The sequence below is a fragment of the Chelonoidis abingdonii genome, chromosome 1 (assembly GCF_003597395.2).
Source record: "Chelonoidis abingdonii isolate Lonesome George chromosome 1, CheloAbing_2.0, whole genome shotgun sequence".
Lineage (NCBI taxonomy): Eukaryota > Metazoa > Chordata > Testudines > Testudinidae > Chelonoidis > Chelonoidis abingdonii.
In genome coordinates this window covers 109,982,681-110,009,919 of record NC_133769.1, presented here as the reverse complement: position 1 = coordinate 110,009,919, position 27,239 = coordinate 109,982,681, and the positions used below count along the sequence as shown (strand labels likewise).

Here is a 27,239-nt window from a genome sequence, read left to right as displayed (position 1 = left end):
TTCAAGTCCTTTCTGCAGAGCAATCTGTTTGGGCTTCTTCCAAACAAGGATGATGGGTGACCCTCTGGTGGCTGATATCCTGGCTGGTTATCTCCTGGCACTGGTCTCCTTTTAAGAAAGTTGAATTAGGGGGTGCAGCACATACTGTTCCCTGCTCTGAAAAACAGCATCTTTCCTAATTCTTTTCTGTGGATATGTGAAAGTTGGAGACTGAACCAGAGATCTCTGGAGCTAAACTAATGGGCTGTTAAGGCTTCTGTAGTTGGTGGCTGTCATAGCTCCAGCCTCCTATCCTCTGTGAATTGACCCAGAGGGGTACCTGTAACATAGTCTCATTAATGGGTTATAGATGGTGCCCAGATCCAAGGGTGATGAGCTCCTCACAAGGGTGTTTAGTAAATCTTGCCAGGAAGGGAAACGATTCAATGCTCAGTGCACTGCAGGGTAGAGACAGTAGCAGGAGAAGTTAGATGAGGTTAGGATTGTCTTCACTTTTCCATCACTTACTCCCTGATGATAATTTATTTTTATCGCTTTGGAGTTGGCATCCTCAATTTTTTTGTTTCTTTAATTACCTTCTTTATTGAGGACTATCTGTCCTTCTAGCCAAGGAGTTCTTTGTGGGGTGATTCCTCAACAAACTTGACCTGGCCGCAAGGAGTCACTCAAGGTCCCATCTGTACTGGAATCAGGCTTAAGTCATTCCACAGTGCTCTGGAATGCTGTGCTGCTGTCACTTATAAGTGATGGTTCCAGAAGCACATTCAGCACTTCTTTTGTTTTTGGGACATACATGTTGCCTGGAATAATATGGTGTTACCTAACCCATGTCCAAAACAGATTCAAATGTGGTTCATGGCTTGACCACCATCTTACAAGGTGAGTTTACCAACGCTTATTGAAAAACTAGGCCCTCTTCCTCACCCAGGTTGACCTGACTTTCTCTTATGGCCGCACCCCTCATAAATTATGCAGACCACCCCAAAACTTCATTGTCCTGATTTTCAAAGATGTGATTGAGCATTCCTAGCTCCAGCTGCAGTCAATGGGAGCTGCAAGTGCTCAACACTTCTGAAAAACAAGCACCACGGCAATAAAACCTCTGTCCCATCCCATGCTATCAGCCCCTAATCCTGGCACCTACTAGACTGAAAGAAAACCATTTATGGAAATGTGAAACCATTGTATTGGTCTTATATCTCTTATTTCCAGCTGAAAGGTCAGGCTCCCTCAGTAACATGAGGTCAGCTCTCCAGGCCTTTGAGGAAGAGAGAAATACATTTTAGTAATCTGCAATTTACCTAAGGCAATGCACATAAATACTTAAGATCCAATGAAGTCAATTGTCTTTAAGTATGCGACTAAAGCTAAGGATATTCTTAAGGGCTTTGCTGAACTGAGTCCTAAAGTAGCTTTGCCATATATAATAATGTTGTGATTTGGAGCTCTGATATTTTGGGAGTCACCTGTGTGTAGCCTAATCTATAGTTTATGTATTAATTATAATGATTACTTAAGAATTCCTAGTTATTAGTTTGAAGGTTGACAGGTCCTTGTCTCAAGATTGGGCCCAGTATTATTAAAATGACAATATAGTTGGGAACCCTGATGTGCGCAGTGGCAACACTCAGACCGTAGGAACTCTTCTATATTTACAAGTAATTTATTAATCCATTTAGCAAAGTCACAAACCTTCTAACTCAGTAAGGTAGTTGGCAATACTACAGAATATATATTTGAACATCCATATACTCACACTATCCCTTGCAGGACAACTGGAAATGTTACCCATTGTCTTCCTCATCACGATCACCTTCCTCATCATCGCCAGCGGCCATCGTTCTGGCACCTCCCAAGGGCTACATCTCTCTCTCCCACTGTCTGGGATGTAACTTCTATAATATGTTATGCTGATGCAATTATGTCTAATGCATATTCAGTAGGGGTTTTTCCCCTCTTCTTTATTTGTATTTCTTCATTCTACTAATGATGAGGTGTCCTTCTTTTATGGATTAGTATATTAAGGATTTCAACTAATTATCATATACATCGATTTGTTGCCCTGGCACTCTTGTGGTTGGATGGTCTTTCCAAAACTTTCCAAAAGCTGGTGTTAGCTCATGTTTTTGTGGTTGGCCAATGTCATTTTGGACAAAATTCCGCGTTACACTCTATTTCTAGTTCCCCAAAACATAAGGGTTACCGTTGAGCTGTTTATCTATGCCAAAGTTCATAGGCCTCAAGCCTCACACTAACTCCTGAAGCCAATGCCTTACAGGATACAGGCTTCTAGGTTACTGCTGAAGATAATAAAGGCAGAATATAATAAAGGCAAGCTAGCCCTATGGGCTACAGTGCTAGAGGTGAACAGTAGCCTTATGCTAGTGGAAAAAGACCTTGCAAGATCTCTAATGATACTCCAGTTTCTAGCCCAGATGCTTCACAAGGTATCAGACCTTAAAACAGTCACTGTTCCAGAGCTGAATATGGCCCATTCTACATGGTAAGGCAGTATAACTTCGGAGGGAAATTCTGTATTTTAAGGGAGAATTAAGAAAGTCTTTTTAGTCGCAGGTTGTCTTCTGTACTGTCAAATATTTGAGTTCCTTTTAAACATAACCATAATGGTCTTTAATGGTTGGTATTTTTTTCAATAACTACCATGTTTTTGGATGTTTGTTTATTTTTTCTGTTATTCTGAAATTACTGGCATGAAATTCTGGCCCGAATGAAGTCAATGGCAAAACTCCCGTTTACTTCAATCAAGTGTGGATTTCATCCAGTTATTTCCTCTCAACTTTAACTCAGTCTTAAAATTAACAAGATTTTCAAATTAAAGTTGGGTGCCTAAATTCATTTATCGATACTGATGTGGCCTGATTTTCATAGACACTGATTAGTTAAAGTCAATTTTGTAAAGTGTGTGTACACGCACCTATGTACACAATTAATAAATACACACAGACACTGTCTATGTCTTAGCTAATGGTCTGAGCACAGGCCTAATAGTCAGAAACCTCTGAGTTCTATTCCTGATTCTCTGTGTGCTCTGAGTCACATAACCTGTCTGTGACTCAGTTTCTCCATCCATAAAATGGATAATAGTACTTATCCTACCACACGTGGATATTGTCAGGTTTATAAATCACTTTGAAAAGGAAAAGTGCTATGTGTTATTACTGTTGTTTTGTTAGGTATGATCATGTGGCACCCTGCTGTGAAATGGAGTGTGAAGCTGGAAATGGAGCACTTCCATGTGACACTTCAGGAACATCCGTTGTATAAATACACTCACTTTTTATGTGTATGACTTGGAGTTAGAAATCTACAATTAAGATCCTGCTGAAATGTAATAATGGGAGTTCTGGTCTGAGTTTGTTGAATCGACTTGGTCAGCAGAAGCCAGGAGCACTATACAGCTGACACATTCGGATCTTGGAAGGAGATGAATGCTCTACATTGCTCCCAAGTAAATGCACTGAGCCGATGCTTAGAAAATCATGGTGGGTTTCTACAGCTTGCAGGAATGAGGGTCACCACAGTATCAGGGCTGCTAGGCTGAATGGGTGAGAAGCCCCTTCAATGTAGTTCTGAGGATCAGCTATTGCTGACTATGAGCCTGATAAAAGCCCATTGTGGTCAATGGAACTCTCATGCTATACTTCAGTTAGCTTTGGATCAGGCCATAAATATCCTGTGGTCGAGTATCTGGGACCTCATATCATCCCATCCTTTATAAAACCCATTTCTGTCTCCTAACTGGTCCTTGGTACATCTTTGTGACCAAGATTATTTACCATGCTTTGCACCATAGAAGGGCAGCATTGGGCCAGTGGAGTCAGCATTTCCTACCCACTGAGCTCTTCTGCTCCATATGGGGAGTTAGCCACTTGGTGGTTCTTCCCATCTCCTTCATACCAGGATCTGCTACCTTTAGAGCACTGGGAGCGTATATTCCTCTCTGTTTCTCTGTGATTTGACGCAATCTCGGTCAAACTGCTGTTTGAGATCCCAGAGGAAATGAATTCTCTGACCTATACATGCACATGGATAACAAGGAGACTCCTTTGAGCGTTGAGAACCTGCACGCAGGCCACGCAGAGGGCTTTGTGTGTATGATTTCTTTTTCCCCTAAAGGGAAATAGCCTTTAAATAGAATATAGGGTGGGGTGGAAAGGGTTTGAATTCAAGTTCCCAACTGTCGGCTCAGCCCTACTCGTGATCTTCCTGTTAGTATTTTGTCTTCCTGGCATCCTTCCTCTTCTTTATATATTGTTTGCTGGGTGTTGCCTTCTGTTTGTTATATTTGCACTGTAAAACACTTTGAAGTTTGAAAGTACTATAAAAATGCTGTGTATTGTTGTTGAGTCTTATGGACCTGAATAAGAAATTGATGTGGTTTAGATGTCTTCACATGTAAATGACTGCGGGGGAGGGAACCTTTTTGTGGGCATCTTAGAAGAGAAACTGAGGATTGTCCCTCCTACAATCTTTAGGTCTTTACCCTCTTTGGGCAACAGTTTCTGCAAAGTGGCAGGTGAAGAGCTCTGGCGTCATGCAGGTGATGTGAGATAATATTTATTATTATTGTTCTTTGTATTATTGTAGCATGTAGGAGCCCAGTCATGGACCAGGACCCCATTGTGCTAGGTGCTGTAGAAATACAGAGCACAGAATCCCTGCCCCAAAAAGTTTGTAATCTGAGATATTGCCTTATCCTCTAACATGCTGGTGGCTGGTACCCCATTCCAGGTTACAAATGGCTACGGTTCATTGTACAGTGAACATCTCTAAAACCACAAGGTCCTATGTGGAATGTGATTTTTTTTTATAGTATCATAAACAGTGTAACAAAGAGGGAGCCCTGAAAGGCTTATTGTGGTTGCTTGATCATGTTTGTGAATAGAAGCTCTGTGACATCATTAGATACAGTGACTAAACTGTTTAATGTTTGGTTCTCCCCTGGCTTACCTGATTAGAATTGTCCTATAACTTTCAGGAATGTGTTTAGAAAGCTGCAGAAGGTGAGTACCTACTCTGATAGCAGATTTCAGAGTGGTAGCTGTGTTAGTCTATATCAGCAAAAAAAACAAGAAGTACTTGTGGCACCTTAGAGACTAACAAATTTATTTGGGCATGAGCTTTTGTGGGCTAAAACCCACTTCATCAAATGCATGAAGTGGAAAATACAGTAGGAAGATATATATATATACAGAGAACATGAAAAAATGGGGATTGCCACACCAGCTCTAACAAGACTAATCAATTAAGGTGGGCTGTTATCAGCAGGAGAAAAAAAACTTTTGTAGAGATAATCAGGATGGCCCATTTCAAACAGCTGACAAGAAGGTGTGAGTAACAATAGGGGAAAAATGAGCATGAGGAAATAGTTTTTAGTTTATGTAATGATCCATCCACTCCCAGTCTTTATTCAAGCCTAATTTAATGGTGTCCAGTTTGCAAATTAATTCCAGTTCTGGAGTTTCTCGTTGGAGTCTGTTTTTGAAGTTTTTTTGTTTGAAGAATTGTGACTTTTAAGTCTGTAATTGAGTGTCCAGGGAGGTTGAAGTGTTCTCCAACTGGTTGTTGAATGTTATAATTCTTGATGTCTGATTTGTGTCCATTTGTTCTTTTGTGTAGACACTGTCCTGTTTGGGCAATGTACATGGGAGAGGGGCATTGCTGGCTCATGATGGCATATATCACATTGGTAGATGTGCAGGTGAACAAGTCCCCGATTGTGTGGCTGATGTGATTAGGTCCTATCATGGTGTCCCTTGAATAGATATGTGGGCAGAGTTGGCTTTGTTGCAAGGATAGGTTCCTGGGTTAGTGTTTTTGTTGTGTGGTGTGCAGTTGCTGAAGCAAATACTCACCAGCAACCACACAGAATCTGCAGAACTGGAATTAATTTGCAAACTGGACACTATTAAATTAGGCTTGAATAAAGACGGGGAGTGGATGGTGTTACCAGATTTGCCCATTACTTTGGGGTGTGCTCATTTATTCGAGTTATTCTTCTGAGGAAGGGGATTCTGTAATTCTATTAATGTACTGCTTGTGTCACTTGTGTTTTTATATGGAGTGCTATTTCTCCCTTCTGCAAGTCCCCTCCCAATGGAGCTATCCTGCAGGACCTAGGTTCCCTGAGGCTGGGTTTCTTTAGCCCCAAAACCGGATGAACACCCACCCACCCACACATACGTTAACAGAACAAGTCTGAGTGGACCGGGTCAATAAGAACTGTCAAGCTGATCCCTTATATGTCCCTGGACTCACTCGCCTGGATGAAGCAGCACTTTCAAGCTGACTCTCCTTATATGGCCCTGGGCTCCATGGACTGGGACCACTGGGTCACTTTCAAGCTGTTACTCTTATGCGTCCCAGATTCAGCATGTCCCTATCCCCACTCTCACATCACAGTTGTACTGGCAGTAACCTACTTGATGAGCAAACCCCACAGTATTCTGGGCGCTGCAGGGATCTTTAGTTTAGGTAAAAGAAATGTTGCTGTAGAGTGAATGGGGGAAGCTAAAAACACAAGAGTAAAGTTCAGCGAGAGAGAGAGAGAAGCAACCAAGTTAACCATAAGAGTTATTGATTGAATAATAGTGATAATTACAGAAGGAGGGCTAAACCAACATAACATACATTATTAAAGGTTAATACCTAAGGTAGAAAGGAAAATGAAGAGAGACAGGGGAATCTCATCGCTCCCTGGAGCTTGAACTGGTTGGGATTCCCAGGTGATGGTGGTAGCTCAGAGTCCTGAGGGCTGGAGACAGGCAGAGCCCCCAGCATGTTCAGTCAGGAGAATATGGAGTCTCAGTGGAACTGATGCATAGTTTGGATCTAAGCATAAGAACACTGACTGGAGGGTGAGTGGGGATTTTTGTAGAGAAATTACAATGGTTAAAGGGAGAACACTAGATTTGTTTATAGGTAAGCTGATGATTCAAGGTTTTCTTCATAGAAAGAAGATCACTCTTGGCTATGGGTGGTGTTTTCTTCCAGGGAGTTCACAATGCAACTAGGCTGCTTCACTATTTGGATATCAATTAAGGATTTATTACTAGAATTGGTCTGATAACTGCTGAGCTGGGTGTGAGCAGGCCTAGGTTCATTAGCATCTGGAGCAGGGATTCCCATGATGCAGTGCTTCCCTGCTTTTTCTGGTCCTAGAGTTCAGTGTGGTTCTCGGATCTCCATTCTGTATGTAAACTGAGATGTCTTCCTGTCCCATCTTTCATGCAGATGAGGCTAGGAGAGTTGTCTCTGCTCTCCATTCTGTATGCTAATGGAGATGTCTTAATCTTGTCACCTTTGTCAGGAGGGTTCTAGGTGTGTCTCCCAACGCCCTTCCCTGCTCTCTGCAAGTTTTTTTCCTTTGATGGATTTTGGTTTAAGCAAAGGCTGGGGGGGCGGGGTGTCTTTCATGAGTCAGGCTGGATACTGTACCCTGGTTCCGCAAGGACACAAAGGTGTCTGGTATCAAGATGGGTCATTACACAAACTAAAAACTATTTCCCTGTGCTAATTTTTCTCCTACTGTTACTCACACCTTCTTGTCAACTGTTTGAAATGGGGCATTCTGATTATCACTACAAAAGTTTTTTTTCTCCTGCTGATAACAGCCCACCTTAATTGATTAGTCTTGTTAGAGTTAGTATGGCAACCCCCATATTTTCATGTTCTCTGTGTGATATACATATATATCTCTTCCTACTGTATTTTCCACTTCATGCATCTGATGAAGTGGGTTTTAGCCTATAAAAGCTTACGCTCAAATAAATTTGTTAGTCTCTAAGGTGCCACAAGTTCTCCTCCTTCTTTCTGATAGCACACTGGGCAGATTAATGCCAGGTCTGCGTCTACCTTCTCCACAATAAATTTTGCTTATTTTCCTCTGAAAGGTTTCTCTATCCTTTAGGTCAGGATACACATGTCTCTCAGTGGTTCATTGTCAGTATGCTTGTTGCTGGCTCACAAGGAGGTGGGGTTGGGGAAAAGCTTATGCCATCTAAGATGATTGATACTTGTTTCCATATACTAAGCCTAAATTTTCAGAAGCTAACAGTGGAATTGGGGTACCTTTTTTGAGACCCCATTTCAGGACTGCTTTCGGGGCCCTGATTTTTCAGGATGTGAGTGCTCACAACTTTGGGGAATATGACCCCCCTGTTAAGATATCTCAAGTTGGGCACCTAAAATCACTAGTCCTTTTTGAAATGCTAAGCCCTGGTTTCCCTAAAGTATCCAGCATCCGTAAAGAGAAGCTTGTGCTTTTTTTTACTACTGTGTTTTGAGTGGGAGGTTGGGGAGAAAGGAAAGAAAGGAAAACTTAAATTAGAAGAAAACCAAACAGCGACTGCTGGTGACAGATGATTACAGCTCATTTCCAGGCCATTTCCTGCATGCCAATGATAGATCAGTAAACAAACGCCTCGCCTTGTTGCAAACACAAAGCAGGCAGGAACTCTGGAAGAGAGAGGTCCAGGCAGGTCTCACTCTGCCTGGCAGCAGGAAGTCCCCATCACATGACCCTGGGAATCGTAAGGCCATGTGCATGTGGGAGATATGTGGCGAGCCTTCTGTCCTGAGACTTTGCATCCTTCCCACAGTCCAGTCAACAGGTTTGAGAGCTTCTTTCCCTTCTTGTTTCTTCCTCTCCCACTTCAGGTGGCATTCCTTTCCCTAATTTGTTATGAAATGGTGTCAGATGGCTGCTTTGTTCCCCCAAACAATTACAAGGATTCCTGAGTGCATTGTAATGGGGAAAGGATCTCCAACTGGGACTTGACATCTTTCCTCCCTTCTTGTCAATCTATGGACCATGATAGCCTGGTGTCCCAGTTCACACAGTAGTGGAGTGCCCCTGAGCTCAGTCCTCTGTGGACCCACATGTGACATAGTCTTCTTTTGGGTTTTGTTTTATAAAGAAAGTAATAGTAATGCCGGTGAAATGTGCCAGGCTGACATTATATTCTTCCTCGGACTTCCTATAAACACAACTCTCATCCATGTAACTCCCTCTAGGCCTGGCAGAGTTTTGTTTATTTTTCTTTGGAAGATTTCTGGGGTGCTTGTGATGCTAAGGATGAGGTAAGGAAAGCCATATCTTTCATTCCAAAACTTGTCAACTGGTCACTGCCAGGGGAGACAGGAACTTGCCAGAATCCGCTATCTGCATCTAATAAGAACAAGACCATTGCAGATTATATCTTCCATGGTGGGAACAATGTAAGATATGTACCTTTCTCTTCTTACTGCTTCAGTGAGCCTCGCTAGGTCTCTGCAGAGATGGACGTGCCTATTTCCTTTTCATAATGACTAGGCTGCAGCATTGAATTAAATTTAGGAAAATAGAAGTCACTGTTTTCCTGGCTGGCCCTGACATCTCCCCTGGCTGGGTGCAAGGGCATCGGAGCCTTCCCCAAAATAGAAGGCCTAGAGGGCCCCACCCCCCAAAGTCCTGCCCCTGGCCAAGCAGGAGGCTGGAGCAGGGCCAGGGAGCCTTCTCCCTCGGGGGGGGGGGGCAGGCCAAAAGCAGCCCCTGTCCCCACCCCCGGACCACTCGCCCAGGGCAGGTGGAGGACCCAGGCTCCCCATAGTGGTCTGCGCAGCTCTCCCTGACCTGGCTCCAGCTGGTAGAGGCTCCTCGAAGCCACAGCCCAGCCACGATAAGAGCTGCAGAGGACCCTCCATCTGCCTGCAATGCAGGGGTCCACTGAGAGCAGCCTCCAGGCTGTGTCTCTGCCCTTTGAGTCCCCCCGCCCAGGCAGGTGGAGGGTAGGGTTGCCAGTTTTCTATCAGAATGCATGGTCAAAAAGGGACCCTGGTGACTCTGATCAGTGCCACTGACCGGGCTGTTAAGTCTGTTCAGTGCAGCAGGCTCCCTGGCTGCTGTGGCTCTGCGTGGCTCCCAGAAGCAAACCCCAAACCCCTCACCCCTAGCCCAACCCCAGAGTCTGCACCCCCTGCCAGAGCCCTCATCCCCCTCCCGCACCCCAACCATCTGCCCCATCCCAGAGCCCCCTCATACTCTCTGAACCCCTCAGTTCCAGCCCCGAACCCCCTCCTGCACCCCAAATCCCTCATCCCTGGCCCCACCCCAGAGCATGTAACCCCAGCTGGAGCCCTCACCCCCTCCTGCATCCCAACTCACTGCCTCAGCCTGGAGCCCCCATCTGCACCTTGGACTCCTCATTTCGGGCCCACTCCAAAGCCTGCACTCCCAGCCTGAACCCTCACCCCTTCCCACACCCCAACCCCCTGAGCCAACCCATTGAAAATGAGTAAGTGAGGGTGGAGAGAGCGAGTGACAGAGGGAGGTGGGATGGAGTGAGTGGGGGTGGGGCCTCTGTGGGGGGTGGAGCATGGGTGGGGCAAGGGTGTTCGGTTTTGTGCAGGTAGAAAGTTGCAACCCCAGTGGAGGGGCCGCGCCGCTGTTCCCACAGCTGCCTCCGCAGCTCTTACCATGTCTGGGCTGCGACTCTGAGCCCCCTGCATGCTGGAGCCAGGTTGGGGAGACCCACGTGGGCAGCTGTGGTGAGCCAGCGCGGAATCATGGACCCTTCACTGGCTTTGAGCCGTGCGGGGAGCCTGGGGGTGGGGACATGGGCTGGGGCTTCCCTCAGCCCCCCTGCACCGAAGGCGGGTGGAGGGGGCCACACATGTGTCTTCCACAATTGTCTGGGCTCCCTGGCTGGGCTCCATGCTGGCCTGGCCTGGGGGAAGAGGAGGGGAAGGGTCTGCCCTGGCGAAATGTGGGAGGGCCCTGGGTCCCTGCCCTCCCCGTTCCGGCACCACTGCTCTAGCTACCCTCTGCCTCCTCCCCTATTATTTTCCAGTCACTGCTACTAGCCCGTGTGGCTAGGGAGAGATTTGCTGCTCTAGCTACAGGTTCAAGTCCCAAATACGCGTGGGGCATTCTATGTCTCTCTGTGGCTAGCAGTGAACCCTCCTGCCTAGAGCACCCCTGTTCATATGCTCACAGAAAAGTGTCCCTCAGCTCCTAAGCAGGAGCTGTGCAGAAAGCAGCTACGAACAGGAGCCTCTCCTGGCTTTAGCAGGAGACTGGACAGGTCGGCACCCTCCTCCTTCCCCCTGCCAATGATGATCCATTTCTTCTTCAGCCTCTCCTCCCACCTCCCACAGTGACTAGTTTAGCAGTGTGCTTGGATCAGACGTATGACCCATGTTGATCGCTACTGCCCATCTGCCCACATCTGAATGCTAGCTGATAGGGACACAGTGGCAAAGCAAGGACAGAAACATGCATGCACTTAAGTGGCAGGTTGCAGCTTTTATTAAACTTGAACATAGGGGAGGGCCACTACCTGCCCATAACCACTACTCACCTGTACCAGGCATTCAGTTGGTTCCAGTACGGGGATTACCGGGCTCCTTAGCATATAACCCGTAACTGGCACAGGTTACAGAGTTCTTTTCCATATAACCCATAATGTGGGGTGGTTCTCCTCAGCCTATCCCCCAGGACTCAGTTCTCTGTGAGTCCTAACACTCTCCTCTCCCTGAGGGGGACAAAGGGGGCAGGAGGGTGGGGACCTTGGCCCACAAGGTCTGACCGCAGCCCACAAAGACCACTGAGCTTCAGTTCATCTGCAAATTTGACACCATCTGCTCAGGATTAAACAAAGACTGTGAATGACTTGCCAACTACAAAACCAGTTTCTCCTCCCCTGGTTTTCACACCTCAGCTGCTAGAAGAGGGTCTCATCCTCCCTGACTGAACTAACCTCATTATCTCTAGCCTGCTTCTTGCTTTATATATATACCTGCCCCTGGAAATTTCCACTACATGCATCCGACTAAGTTGGTATTCACCCACGAAAGCTCATGCTCCAAAACATCTGTTAGTCTATAAGGTGCCACAGGACTCTTTGCTGCTTTTACAGATCCAGACTAACATGGCTACCCATCTGATACTAAAGACCACAAGGTTTCATCCTATCATACGAGCCCAAGGCCAAAATCCCAGGTCTTTCACCTCTGGGAACCATTCATTTTATTCTCTTAACCTCACTGGAAACCGGCTGCATGTTGCAACAAGTAAGCAGCACCATACCAGTACCTCAGTTAGGTACTAAGCACCTTGCAGATGCTGTGAGGAAGGGAAAAAACTCCCTGGTCCTCTGCCAATTGGCCCATGGAAGAAAAAATTCCTTCCTGACCCCTACACAGGCTAGACCCACAGCATCTGTCAGGCTGGGTTCCCCTTCCTAGTTTGGGTGGGCAGTTGGAATGGAGCCAAAAGAGGCTCCAAATGGCCCCTTTGCTGGGCTAAATCCTGGGAGCTGGGGAATGCTGGCCAATCAGCACCCCTTCCCCCCAACTGGCCAATGGATGCTAGCAACTCCCATGGGAGGAGCTACCTATTGTCCCTTGGCAAGTCCCTCCCTCCCTTACTACTGGGGCTGTTCCTCTTTCACTGCTGGCCCCATCAATTTTCCCCACCCATTGGTGCGGGTGGGTGGCATCTTTCTCCACAGGGGGCTCTGCTGGCAAAGAGTCAGAGTCTGAGTTTATTGGGTGGGGGATTGCATGGGCCAGGGAAGGGAGAGGCACCCCACCCCTCAGACCAATCATATTGTGATAAACTTCAGAGCTTGCCAGAAGAGAAACTCCAGAATGGTGATTAATGAAGTGGTTATATATGCCCCAGCCTCTATTAATATTCCTATCGTGGTAGCTCCTAAGAGACCCAGTCATAGGCTAGGACCCCATTGTGCTAGGCACTGTACAAACACTGCAGAAAGAGATGATCCCTGCCCCAGCGAGCTTACTCTTTAAGTGCAGAGCAATCTGTCACAGCTCTGCAGAAATCTACTCGCTCGTTTGCCTGAGTGAGTCATTCTGCGGACAGAGGAATGAATGATCTTCAGTTTTTTCATTATCCTTAAACATAACAGCTAGTGAGTGGGAGACTAGATTTTGATCCTTAGGCTGGTCAATTTTCCTGACACTTTTTCAAGGTTGCTCTGTCATTAGAAATGAATTGGGTGTTGTGCCAGCTACTAATGAGGAAGAGAAGCAACGGGGCTTATTGCCTGGGGAAAGAGAGGACATGGTTTGTAATAAATTACCCTGAACCTGCACTCATTGAGCTGATCCAGAGTTCACTCTGTCTTACAGAATGTTGCCTAGGCAGAAGAGAAAAAGACTGAATTATTTCCATTTCTCCCTCTCTCTCTTTAAAAGTATGTAGACCACGGAAATGAGAAATACTTTTATATGTTCATTTTCTTGAAAAGTCCTAGGAACTACTAACTTTACTGATGCGATTGGTCTTGCTGCCAAACTCCAGCCATGGCAGGGGAGCATCTGATAGACCAGCCAAGTGGATAGACTCCAGAGGCTTTCAGGGTTTCAAAGTATTGTGTAAGAGACAATGAACTCCTTCCTGTCATTGAAATGCTTTTCAGTGGCTACTGATAATGCCCTCCTGAGAAGTACTGACACTGCATTGTGGAGTGGTTGCTCTTAAAGAGCCAGGGTTGGTTTTCAGGACAAGACTAAAAGGAGAACATCTGTTGCATTGACTGTGTTGCAAAGGTGCTCCAAGAGGATGGATTGACACCGCTGCCCCAAAAAGAATAGAAATCACCATGCAAAGAATAGTGAGCAGTGACCAAAGCAACTTCTGCAGTTTAAAGACCTTAGGCCAGGGATGCATTTCACCCTTTAAATTCCCAAGGGAGATCAATACCACTCTATAATGACCCACTAGTGTGAGAATACATCAGGTGATCAGGAACCTGAGCACAAAATGGTCGTGAGATCGACAGTAGTTTAATCACTAAACCTGGGTCTCAGTTGGTACCAGTCCAAGAAAGCTGTTGATACAATGGCTTCATAAGCCATGCAGCTGTTAATTCTCTGGATCAGACAGATTATTTTTACAGCCATTTTAACAGTCTCCTGAGGGAAGACAGACACCCAAATGTTATAACAATAAAGTTTAGCTTTTATGTAGTGTCTTGGCCGTTCAAATCACTGTACAGCCATTAATTGGTTATATTACTAATCATGTGTATTATGGCAGTGCCTATGGGACCAGCTGAGATGGGAGTCCCACTGTGCACAGCGCTGTACAAACACATAGTAATAGACAGCCATGCCCCAAAGACTGCCTAATTCTCACAGCACTCTTGGGAGGTAGGTGGATAAAAATGCTCATCACCATTTTACAGAAGGGGAAATGGAGGCAGAGAGATGAAGTGACTTGCTGCTATTATCCTACTGGACTTCCAGGGGCAGGCTTTGTGGGTGTGCTTGGAGAGGGGAGGGACAGGGGAAGTTTGTCATGTAGGAACAAACAGTGTTACCTGTCACAGTTCAGGGCAACTGCACCTGTGTTCCCCCTCAGGGGTCCAGCCAGGGCACTCACTCTCAGGCCTCCAGCACCCCAGCAGCTGCCTTTTTGGATGGAGACCTGCACCTCTGTCCCTTCTGACTGGTGTATTTGCAGGCTGAAGAGTTCCCTGCCATCACTGTTGTATTCCCAGCTCTGACAAGCTGCCCTAGCACACCTGTGGAGACTGTGACTGCCCATGGTTATAGAGACCACACAGCTCTTCTTATGCGAGCCTATGTTATTATTAGGGTAAAAGCACTACTGAGAAAACATGTTTAAAACAATAGACAAACCTACCCGTGTGAATAAATGTACCAGACGTTATCCTAACAAGGGCTCTGACAGGAGCAGTCCTTTGACACCTGAGGAGTTTTCTTTGTGGTCACAAGTTCATCACAGCTTCAGCTCCGTATAAATACCCAGCCTTATGGGAGCTCAGAAGGCCCCATCCTTCCAACCCTACTGTAAGGATTGGGGGCCTGCATGCACCAGAGTCTTGACCATTTGTTAGACAAGGAAGAAGGCTCTGAGTCCGTTTTAAACGAGACTATTTATCCAAAGCCCCTTCCTTTGACTGTTGGTCACTGGAGAATCCCATTTGAACTAGCATATGCACATCTCTGCATGGGGGGGGGACCCTTCAAAGAGCTGATAGCAGAAGTACATTAGCATCCCCCTCTTCCTAGAGAAGGTCCATACAGTGCCCCATAATACATACACAATTGCATTTTAATACAATGGAATTCCTAAGCTACTAACCCTGATTCAATCATGTTTAACTTAAATCAGTAACATTTATCTTCATTCCATAAGCTTTGGTCAGGATACTACAAGATATTGTCAGTCTGTCACAATACCTCTGATCATTTAAGTGTTGCTTTGACTTCTCCCAGGTGACCTGTTGCCATGCCAGGTGCTGACATGATGACAGCTAGCAAGGCAGCCGACGTGAGCAGCAAGTCTGAAAACGGTGTCTGCAAATCCATTGAGAGGTGAAAAGTCCTAAATTCTTGTTTTCCTTTTTCCCAAGGAAGGGGAGTGGAGAGAGAGTCATTGCTTTCCGTTGGTGCTCTCTCGCATAGCCTAAAACGTGCCTCTAGTATCAGTATGCCTCAGCCAGTGTCTCTAGGCCATCAGATTGTACGTTTAAATCCATCATCCTGATGTTAATCTAATAACCTGTGATGATGCCACGGTGCACTGCTAGACTAGGGGTGGGGGTCCACCCCATTAGAGGTATCATCCAAAAGGTTACACGAAAGTCCCTCCTCCCACTGAAATAGGCAGAAATTACAGGAGCATGAGACTAAGGGACAATGATGCCCTGGTTAGCATCTCCCTTCTGTTTGGTAACCACAGATGCCAATGTCCGAGGCTGGGTGTTAGCTACGGCTGGTGCATAATGGCTTCCAGGTTTGCTTAAATGCTCACTGCACTACCAGCAGGAAACCTAAGGCTGACCTACACACTGCACCATTGTAACTAAATCGATTTAGTTGCGTCAGTGCCAACCCCTGGTGTAGACACACTTCACCCAATTTACATGAATCCAGGAGTTTATAGAATTAAACTAAACTGGTTTAACACAGGGGTGGGCAAACTACAGCTCGGGGGCTGCATCCAGCCCTCTATCGCCCATTGGGGAGCAGGGTCTGGGGCTTGCCCTGCTCCAGCACTCCAACTCGGGAGTGGGGTCCGGGGCTTGCCACGCTCCGCATGGCTCCCAGAAGCAGTAGCATATCCCCACTCCAGCTCCTACATGCAGGGGAAGCCAAGGGGCTCTGCACACTGCCCCCGCCCCAAGCGCCGCCCCCGCAGCTCCCATTGGCCAGGAACTATGATCAGTGGGAGCTATGGGGGCGGCACCCGAGGATAAGGCAGCGTGCAGAGTCGCCTGGCTGTCCCTCCATGTAGGAGCCGGAGTGGGGACATGCTACTGCTTCTGGGAGCTGCTTGAGCTAAGTGCTGCCCAGAGACTGCACCTCTGACCCCTCCTGTGGCCCAACCTCCTGCCCTAGCCATCATCCCCCTCCAGCCTTCCGAACGCCTTGGTTCCAACCTGGAACACTCTCCTGCACCCCCAATCCCTCATCCCCAGCCCCAACTCAGAGCCCCGAACCCCCAGCCAGAGCCCTCATCCCACCCCACCCCCAACCTCCCTTGCCCCAGCCCAGAGCCCCCTCTCCCACCCTGAACTCCTTATTTCTGGCACCACCCCAGAGCCCACACTCCCTCCCACACCACAACCCCCCAACTTCGTGAGCATTTGCCCACCCCAGTTTGCCCACCCATGGTTTAACTTAAGGGGGTTGTACCTCTGTAACTAAATAGTTTTAAAATTGATTTACTTACACTGATGCCATCTTTCTAGCATAGACAAGTCTTTATTGTTTTGCAAAGTGCTCTGAAGAGCTTTGGATTTGAAGTGATTATGTTATAAATGTAAATGTCTTCCCAGCTGGGGCTTAATGGATGTTAATAAAAGCACTTTAAGATCCTTGTGCTCGGTGAAGTTCATGTTTGTCTGATGCAGCCAGGTGTCGTGTAATTAAGTGGTTTTTATCCCTTGCCATGACAAGCTTCATTTAGATGGTGTGCTCCGTGGGGCAGGAACTCTCTGTGTGCTGTGTGTTTGTACAATGGGAGCTCATCCCTTTGTGGGTCCCCTGGATGTTACAGCTGTGTGACTGATGAACAATAATAATAATAAACGTAAAAGTGCAATGTTATTGTGTTAATGGGCACTCTGGAAAAACTTGGAAGGTGAAATTATTGGAGGAGAGGATCACTATGGGCGAGGTTCTTTCTTCTGTTTCATCGATCTCAAGGCAAGAAGGGGCTGCTGTGATAATTTAGCCTGACTGTCTGTATAACATAAGCCATAGAATTCCATCCAGTGGCTCTTTCAAGTAGCTCAATACCGTCTGGTTGAACTAGCCCTTATGTTTTAGAACCAAATCCAGCCTTGATTTAAAGACTCCAAATGATGGCGTGAAAATCATTTGCATTGGTTAATTTCTCTCCTTTTATTTCGAGTTTGAACTTTGCTAACTTCAGCTGCCAGCCACTGGATCTTGTTATGCCTTGTCTTGATGATTAAGCCAAATAGTCTATTTAGAAAGGCGTTACCAAGTAGACTGTAGAAGAATATCTACAGTGTCCCAAGTCTACACATCTCTTTGATAATCATGTGCTAGCTACTAAATCTTAAGTAAACTAGAGTCCATTTTGACTTTTAAATTGATGCACCTGTCTAATGCACTAAGAAAAAAAAACCCTACCATTCTATTTAAAATGCATACAAAAATACAAACTGACCTGTTCTCAGTATGAACACACTTAATTTTCAAAAACTATCCCACCCACGCTCACCCCATTCCACTCCCTCAGAGAAAGCCTAGGATAATAGACAGGTCTTGCATGAAACTGGGCTCTGTCATAGCAAGAGAGAGAAGGAGTACATTCCAGAGTCCAGGATCCTCCCCTGAGAATGCTCTGTAGCAGCCCCCATCTTTGAGCATCCCTGACAACCTCACCTGCTTCAATAGAGCGTACAGAGCTGGTGTACAGATGACCAAACCTAGAATGATCAGCAAAAGTGATTTTTTCTTCTCTTTTGTCTTTGCTGTGTAGGGTCAAGCTTGCAAGTAAAAATAATACAAACACTGTGAAGGAATTAGAAAGACTTTGGTTTGGGTCTTTAAGTGAAAATTATTCTGAAGGTCCCAGTTTCATTCTGAGTCTAGGACCTAAAGCCGAACAAGTTTCTTCTGTGGTGAAAAGCCCATTGAAATCACTGGAGAACTTGATGCTGGATCCAAGGCTAGACTGCTTTCAGCAGAACATGCTGAGTCCCAAAATGATTATCAGTGGCCCATCTGTGGATCTTAAGGTCAAGGAGAGCAGCAACATCATAAGGAGGCAGATAGGAGGCACTCAGAATTTACAGTCAGCTGGGAAAGTCAGTTTGAGGAATAAGACCTTCAGTATCAAGGACAAGATTTCCGAGTGGGAAGGGAAAAAGGAAACGCCTTCTCCTCTGGTCAGTCGAAAGGAGGAAGAGCCAGGAGTTAAAGAGGAGCTCAAGATGCCATGTGTGGTGGAGAAGATGAGTGGGGAAGTTTTGGGGCCTAGGAAAGTGGACACCAAGAGACTTATAACCTGGGAGTTGGAATGCAAAGGGGTAGGCAAAGAGAATGAAAGAAGAGTGGGCACTTCAAAGAGCATGGGGCAGGGAACAGAGAGGAAAGTGGAAATGCAGGAGAAGGAAGAGGAGATTGATTCCAGTGTTGGAAAATGCAAAGAAGTGAAAGGTGGTAAGTGGGAGGTCCAGAAAGATAACCTTTCAGTACTGACTCAGGTCAAGAAACTGGAGCAGGCCTTGAAAGAAGGATCAGCAGAATTGCAGCCACAGTTGCCAGGTACTTATTATTCCCCACATTGTCTGCAGGAGAAGGCAGATGAGGGACAAATCTTTCCAGAGGATCAGGAAGGTATATGTGGCTCTGAACTCAATAAGAGGCTCCTCAGCTTAGACTCAGAAATCAGTGAGCCCATTTTTGGGACTCTGGAAGAGGTGAAAGCATCTCAAGTGAAATGCAAGGATCACAGCATGGAGAATGTGTACACAGAACCAGGGATACCGGAGAAGAAACCCTTCATCAACCCACTTCCAAAGCCCAGGCGGACTTTCAAACATGAGGGAGAAGAAGGATGGATTCCGGCAGCTAGAAATAAGAGAAACTTGCCCCCTCTGCCATCTGTACCTCCCCCTCCTCTCCCTTCTTCTCCTCCCCCATCAGCTGTCAGCAGAAGACTGTGGAATGGGAAACATAAGAATAATGCTGACCACAGGTATTCTGGCTTTACTATGCTAATGTTGGTACAGGAGTGCTTGATTAATTTGGTGGTGGTGTACAGTTCTGCTTCTGAAAAGGGCCTCCACAAAAGTGGCATCATCGGGGTCTATGTTTATTGGGTCTCAACCTTGTTCATTAGTAAAAGGATGCCTTTCTTACTATCCGCTTCCTAAATTCACCCTGGCCTCTGAAAGTGAAGCAGTGTTCTTTCCATCTCAGCAATGTCAGTGATCACGAGCCTGCAGAATATAGTCTGCTCTGTTACACCCGTGCAAACACTGAAGGCCAATAGGTTTCCACAGGTGTAATAACTTTGACATGGAGATCCTATGACTAGTGACAGTAAGTGAGAATGAATGATTCCAGCTTGACTCTCTGATCCCAGGATGAGTTCATGATGTTGCCAGTTTAAAGACAAAACAAACAATCTTTTTTGCTTCCAGAAAGAGCACAGCTGATCCGAAGCCATTGAGAGATGGTAATGGGGGGAACCTTGTCATGCCATTTTTACGCTGTCACTTTTCAGGGGAGAGCTGCCCTTTCTGCTCAAGTCTGTTCCTTGTTTACTCATGTTTTGCTGGAGGTTGCTCCCCACCCCGTTCCCTTTTGTAAATCCAAATATTTGAGTGGTGGGAGAAAACCTGCCTTAAAAATGTACTGTTCTTTTTGAGCCTATCGTCTGCAGTGGATCTACCTTAAAAATAAAAATTCCTGACTTCATTTGGACTGGGAGAGGACTTCAAACCTCTCTGTGATCGACTGGCTAGGATGCTCCACTGCTGTCCCTTCTCATCATTCAATGTTGTATATTGCTGTCCTGCACCACTCATAGGAGGCCTGATTTCTGACAACGCTTACTCATGTTGGTAGTAATCAGTGGGACTGCTTGTGGAGGAAGACACTACTTAGAGTATGTCTAGGCTGCAGTCAGAGGTGTGATTGCAGCACAGGTAGGCATATCCACGCTATCTTTTCCTGTGCTAGCAGAGCTAAAAATAGCAGTGTCACTGGGGCGACATGGGCTTAGTGCAAGCTAGCAGTGCTCATAGGTACCCGGGGGTCCTTGGCGTACTTGGACAGTCCACACTGAAGACTGTGCTGCTGCATCTACACTGCTATTTTTAGCTGCGCTAGTGCAGGTATGTCCACCCGTGATGCAGTCAGATCCCAGATTGCCGTGTAAACATGCCGTAGGTGTTGCAGACTGTGGCCCATAGTATTTTACGTGTATGTTAGAATCATTATACACTAAATGAACCATTGCAACCCTGACATTTGCTGGCTAGTCCCAGTCTGGTAAAAACTGATTGTCATATCGACACAGCTTTATATGTTGTACGGGATGGATCTGTGGTGCACTGGCTCCTCCGTAGCTCATGTTGCTGGCTGAGTGACTTGCTGGAGACGAGCGAATGATATTGAATTACTGGACTTGTAAAGTCTGTTTATCTCTATCACTCTCCATCTTACTTCTCTCCCGTCCCCTTCTTTCCCCCCTGAATGGCCCAGGAAATCCTATGAGTTTGAAGACTTGCTGCAGTCGTCGTCCGAGAATGGCAGGGTGGATTGGTACGCTCAGACCAAGCTGGCCCTCACACGCACTTTATCTGAGGAAAACGTCTATGAAGACATTCTGGGTAGGAGTTTCAAGAGGGGAGGGGTTGGGCAACTAAAAAGACTTGGGGACCATTGATGAAAACGTGTCACAGTCCAAGGCCTGACCTAGGAGAGTGTATTTATTAGGCAAGAGCATACTGTGGTGCATCACACACAAAATATCAGCCAGCAGGAAGAAAAATATTGTGTGAGGGGTGACCGTGAAATTAAAAAATTGGGTCCCACAATCCCTGGGTCCGTGTTTGTGGCACTGTGATTTATTCCACCTTTCAGCATTAGTACAGGTGCCTGGGGGTGGTTGAGATTCCATCAGCGCTATTCCCAGGAATGTTGTTTTATTATCCTACACTTACATACACAGTGTTTTCCAGAATGTAGAGCAGAACACATCCCCTGTCCTGAAGAGCTTTGAGTCTCGCTGTCGCAGATCTAGAGTTAAGTGAACCTCTTGGCAGAGTTTAGCTGGAGAGGAAGGAAATCAGTGCTGTTGTATCCTACAGAGGTGGGTCGCGTTGTCTGGGATGGGAGAGAGCCACAGGAACCAGCAGGGCATTGCCATTTTGATCTTAGCAAACTCTCATGCTGTTTGGTTAGAAAGGTCTCACAAAGGATATGCATCCCCTTGGGATTTGCTACAGACAAGATGGAGATACCCTGCCCTTTCCCTAGTCAGAAGAGATTGGCATTAGTTGTAAATTTTAAAGTTGCCTACCCCTTTTGCAAGAGTTAGGGGGCCCTTATGTGCCCTCTTTCCCCAGCTGGTTTGGGGGCCAAAGGACAGCGGATGCCCCAACAGCTGCTGGTCAAAGCCACTATGTAAATGTCCCTTCCAGCTGGAATAACATGGATCATATTACAGGGTTAAAGCACTGGCAAATCCCTCCATTCCTAAACAACCACGCCTCTCTCCCCAAGCTGACAAATTTCAGAGTGGGAGCCGTGTTAGTCTGTATCAGCAAAAACAACGAGGAGTCCTTGTGGCACCTTAGAGACTAACAAATATATTTGGGCATAAGCTTTTGTGGGCTAGAATCCACTTCATCAGATGCATGGAGTGGAAAATACAGTAGCAGGTATAAATACACAGCACATGAAAAGATGGGAGTTGCCGTAACAAGTGGGAGGTCAGTCTAACGAGACACTTTAATTAACAGTAGGATACCAAGGGAAGAAAAATCACTTTTGTATGATAAGAGATCCCATTCCAAACAGTTTGCAGAAGGTTATAACAGTAGGGGATTTAGTATGGGGGAATTAGTTTTGTATATACCACACTCCATGTTTATTCAGGCTTAATTGATGGTGTCCGAGTTTGCAATCTAATTCATCTGCAGTGTCACGTTGGAGACTGTTTGAAGTTTTTTGTGAGAGATGCACTTTTAGTCTTGTTTGATGCAGGGGCGAGCTGAAGGTAGTTTTCGATGGTTGGTTGGATGTTATAATTGCTGATTCAGATTGGTTCATTTATCTTGATAGAAACTGTCAGTTTGGGCAAGTACGGCCGAGGGCATTGCGTTACCCTACGTTACTCACACCTTCGTTAACTGTTGAAATGGGCCTACTCATTCCACACAATGATTTCCTCTGGTATCTCACTGTTATTAAGTGTCTTGTTAGATCGACCTCCACTTGTTAGGACCCCACTTTCATTGTCTGTTTTTATACCTGCTACTGTATTTTCACTCATGCATCTGAAAATGTTTCTAGCCCACAAAAGCTTATGCCCAAATATATTTGTTAGTCTCTAAGGTGCCACAAGGACTCCTCGTTGTTTTTGCTGATACAGACTAACACGGCTCCCACTCTGAAATTTGTCAGCTTGGGGAGAGAGGCGTGGTTGTTTAGGAATGGAAGGATTTGCCAGTGCTTTAACCCTGTAATATGATCCATGTTATTCCAGCTGGAAGGAACACTTACATAGTGGCTTTGATCAACAGCTGTTGGGGCATCCGCTGTCCTTTGGCCCCCAAACCAGCTGGGGAAAGAGGGCACATAAGGGCCCCCTAACTCTTGCAAAAGGTGTAGGCAACCTTAAAATTTATATTTATACCTGCTACTGTATTTTCCACTCCATGCATCTGATGAAGTGGGTTCTAGCCCACGAAAGCTTATACCCAAATAAATTTGTTAATCTCTAAGGTGCCACAAGGACTCCTCATTGTTCAAGCTGACAAAGAACTCGGATACCATGTTGAAATTCCTATTCTCTCTACCTTTCGATTGAAAAGGTTAGAGGGAAGGATAATGGTTGTCAAGTGGGACATACTTGGGTTTTTGTCTCCTTTCTGTGTGCTTAGGCTCTGCCGGGCTCTGTCTGGAGTTAATGATCTTTAATTGACCCCTTTAGTCCTGGTGTGGTTGCCATGGAATCTGGAGGAGGAAAGGGCTGACAGGGATGACTCCAGCAAAGCTACAACTTGATATTTCATAAAAGCACAGACTGGGAGACTTTATAAAGGATATACAGATCTAGCTAGAAAACCCCACCTGTGCATGGTGAGTGGGGTATTTGGAATGGTTCAATCTGTCATTCTGCCACAGGTGCTAGTGATGACCCACAGATGATAATATATACGAAACAGAGCACACACACACACACATTGGAGCTGTCAATATTAGAACTGCCCCTTTTCTGTATGTTTCCCATACTTAGAGTATGTCTCCCAGCGTGGGTAAACGGACCCATGCTAGTGCACTAATGATAGCAATGTGAGTGGTGGCACAGGCTAGCTGCATGAACCAAGCCCTCTGGACCTTCTAGGTCTGAGCTAAGGTGACTCACTCTTGCCACAATGTCCACACTACTATTTTTAGCATGCTCACTCAAGCAGAGCTAATGCATGTCTGTCTAGCCGGGCTGGGAGGCATGCTGAGATTGTCTCCCACCATGGCTCTCCTGTCTTGCTCAGTATTGTTTATGGAAAGCACTGGAATTCAGTGTAGGACAGGCAGGAGGCAGGGTTTGCAGGTACTAGTGGGGGAAACCTGGCTGCCTCCCAGGCCAATTCAGATCAGACATGGTGCCAAAATTTCTGCACAAAGCGCTGGCAGCAGGAGGAGAGCTGCAGTGTCCCCTTGTCCTGAGTGCTAATTCTCACTCCTGCTGTCTCTCCAGTGTGTTAAATGCTGATCAGATAATTACAATTGGAATAATTCACATCCATGAAAAACCTACACCTAAAATAAGTTCTCTAGTTCAGAGACAGTGTGTGGTTCCAGAACATTTGTATGCAACTTTCTTTGATAGACAAAAGTACTTTTACCTCCCTCACCTTGGTGAGTCCAGACATTGGGTCACTCATAGACTCATAGAGTGTCATAAAGAGAAGAGGTAGAAAAGGTCTTGTGGTGCTGTGTCCTTGTCTGATGACTTCAGCTGCGGTCCCTCCCTCTCCATTGACCTCTGGCAGGGCAGGCTGTTGCACAGCCAAAGAGGAAATACAAACCATATACAGAATCCAAGCTAAGCTGCAGTGCCTGCCCCAGCATTACTGACCCCCTAGTTTCATTCTCAGCTAGATGTGTGCAAGAATAGGAGAAAGAAGGTTGCTTTTAACTAATGGCTCTCCATTGTGGTGGCACGACAGTATGCATAAGGAAAGGGAAGACTCATAATAAATTGCCTGCCCATTCAGACACTTGGGCCTACATTTTCCATCACTGATTTTAGGTACCCAGACTGAGACGCCTAGGGTCTGATCTCTCAGAGGCGCTGAATACAGTGAAACCCCACTATAACGCGATGTTTGGGGTCCAAAAAATTCCATCGCGATAAATGCGAGGTCACGGTATACGGGGTTTCAAGCCGGTCAGTTTAAGTCAGTGGTCCCCAACGTGGTGCATTGATGTGTGCCGCCTACTGCTCCTAGTGCCCAACAGGGGAGAGAAGCCGTGGCCCCACGCCTGCCAGGGACAGAGAGCACCGGCACCCGCAGCCTCGGAGTTCTCTGTCCCTGGCAGGGGTGGGGCCGCAGCTTGTCTCCCCTGCTGGGCACTAGGCAGGGGCACATCAATGTCCTGGCGGGCACCATGGTGTTGGGGACCACTGGTATTAAGCCTTAAAGGGGAGCCAACTTATGATCGCATTATATGCGATTTCACATTATGGCGGGGCTCGTTATGGCGAGGTTTGACTGTATCTTCAGCTCACTTTCAAGTTAACTGGAGTTGTGGGTGCTCAACTTTTCTGAAGAATCAGGCACTAGCTGTCTCAAGGTGGGCACCTACAAATCAAGGCACCCCAAATTAGCAGCATGAGGCTTATGCACCACTTATAACCCACTTAAATGATATTTGGAAGGCTTAAGTGGGACTTAGATGGAGCACAGACCTTTAATTCAGAGAGAAAAGGGAATCAGAAGAATGAAGAGAAGGGATATTAAGGGCCACGGTATATGAAAATCTTATGACTTCTCCACTGACAGGGAAATGGACTGGAGGACTTGATTGGTCTCTAACTCCTGTGACATAATTCTATGGCTGGATACATCCTGGTCAGGATTTGGATGCAATCCAGTAAGCAGCTGGATTCCCAGAGCTGGAGAGAGGGAAGGGATAGCAAGAATGTTTGAGAACAATTTTTTTTAACCACCAGATGTGGTGGGTGGGAGAAAGCCATAGGATCCCAACAGAGATTTTGTTGGACTCCTCCAGGATTTTCTGTGTTTCTTACCTATAGCGTGTGGCTCTTTGCTGCAGATCCACCATCGAAGGAAAACCCCTATGAAGACATTGAGATGAACAGCCGCTGCCTGGGGAAGAAATGTGTCCTGACTTTCCCAGCATCCCCCACCTCTTCTGTACCTGGCACGCCCCCCAAGGTATCCTGGTTCAACCAGCATGACTTGTGTCCAGTTCCCAAAAGGCTTTGAGTGAAATCCTGCTCTCATTGAGGTCAATGGAGTTTTACTATTGACTTTAATGGGGCCAGGATTTCACCTTTTAGGTTTTAGCTACTGTTGAGGGGAAGTGCCAGAGCGAGAATAGAGAGCCATGAGCACAAGAATTCCCATGTTCACCCTTTGGTATGGTGTCTTGTTTTTGTTTTTCTCACATTGGGGTTAACTCCTAAGCAGCATGCCAGGAGCATTCATCTGGAACTCGCTGAATAATCTGTGATAAGATTTAAGGGTTTGTTATTGTCAGTGCTACATTAAGATTTTATGCAAGAAGGGTGTGATACCCGCAATCATGTTTTATTTTGGACAAAATCCTGTTTTGATCCATTTCCTCTGTAAATACGTGTGAAGCCTCCACATCGTGCAAGCAGTTTGAGAGAAAGCAAGCAGATCACAAAAGGAAGAGTAGCTGTTTGACTTAACTAAGATAGTAACTCATATATGCACAGACATGCTAAGGGCTCTGGTAGTGCAGTGGGCTCGTGTTGGCTTTTCGCCTTAGGAAACCTGGAGTCAGATTTTTGCTAGGTTCCAAATGAAAATGAGTTGTGCTCTGATCTAGTCTCTCCACGTGTCCAGCACAAAACTAACCGTGGAACTCCATTGCAAAATTTGGTTTCAGGGCTGACCTATCGTGAGGTTACGGGGCGTTTGCATTTGGAGTGTTGGTCTGGGCCCAGTTCTACAACGAATCCTCACCAGATGGCAGTCTCAGTTTCAATCTAGCGGAACCCCAGAACTGGAGAGCAGAGTGGAGTTGCAGTTTAGAGTTGAGGACCATTGGCAGAGCTACGAGGAAGAAGTTTTACCTGTTCCGGGCTGCTTTGTATTTCACTCAGCCCTGCTCTTTTAGCCTCATAATTTTGTGAGTGCTATATTCACAATATTTAAAACCAAGGAAAGGCCATTCATTGCTGCAGTGTAAGGTAGCCTCTTCCTCTTTAAAGTGGCACTGGATGCGCCGCCAGTCAAGGCCCAGCAATCTGATCAGCATCCATGGGCAATATGTAATCTATTTTTGCAAATGTTAAGAATTGTGAAGTGAAGCATCTATTGCCCCCTCCATTAGGAAGGTCCTGTTGGATTTCTGTTGATAAATTTGGTTAAAGGTAGCAACCAACTCCCTGTGGTTTCACTGCCAAGAGCTTACTAGAATTCCTGGCTAGCTCAGACAGCCTTAACATGTGCACCCTTGGGATATGGCTACACTTGGAAATGTGCAGCGCTGGGAGTTACAGCTGTGGTCGTACAGTTGTGTAGGAACAGCGCTGCAGTGTGGCCACACTGACAGCTACCAGCGCTGCAGTGTGGCCACATTTGCAGCATTTGCAGCGCTGTTGGGAGTGGTGCATTGTGGGCAGCTATCCCAGCGTTCAAGTGGCTGCAACGTGCTTTTCAAAAGCAGGGGGTGGGGTGGAGTGTGACAGGGCGTGTCGGGGAGACAGAGAGAGCGGATTTTTGGAGCAGACACTGTGAGCTCCCTGCCTT

At 46.3% G+C, this 27,239-nt stretch overlaps 1 protein-coding gene across 2 annotated transcripts in view; it reads left to right on the top strand.

Annotated features, from left to right (window-relative positions):
* The window catches only part of DENND2A (DENN domain containing 2A), a 95,207-nt gene that overhangs the window by 23,396 nt on the left and 44,572 nt on the right, over window positions 1-27,239 (top strand). For both annotated transcript variants that reach the window (XM_032783173.2, XM_032783174.2), the window contains exons 2-5: window positions 15,271-15,369; window positions 18,011-19,231; window positions 20,746-20,873; window positions 25,552-25,673. In XM_032783173.2, coding sequence (XP_032639064.1) covers window positions 15,284-15,369; window positions 18,011-19,231; window positions 20,746-20,873; window positions 25,552-25,673 — 1,557 coding nt within the window. In that variant the 5' untranslated portion in view covers window positions 15,271-15,283. The remainder of the gene's footprint in view (window positions 1-15,270; window positions 15,370-18,010; window positions 19,232-20,745; window positions 20,874-25,551; window positions 25,674-27,239) is intronic.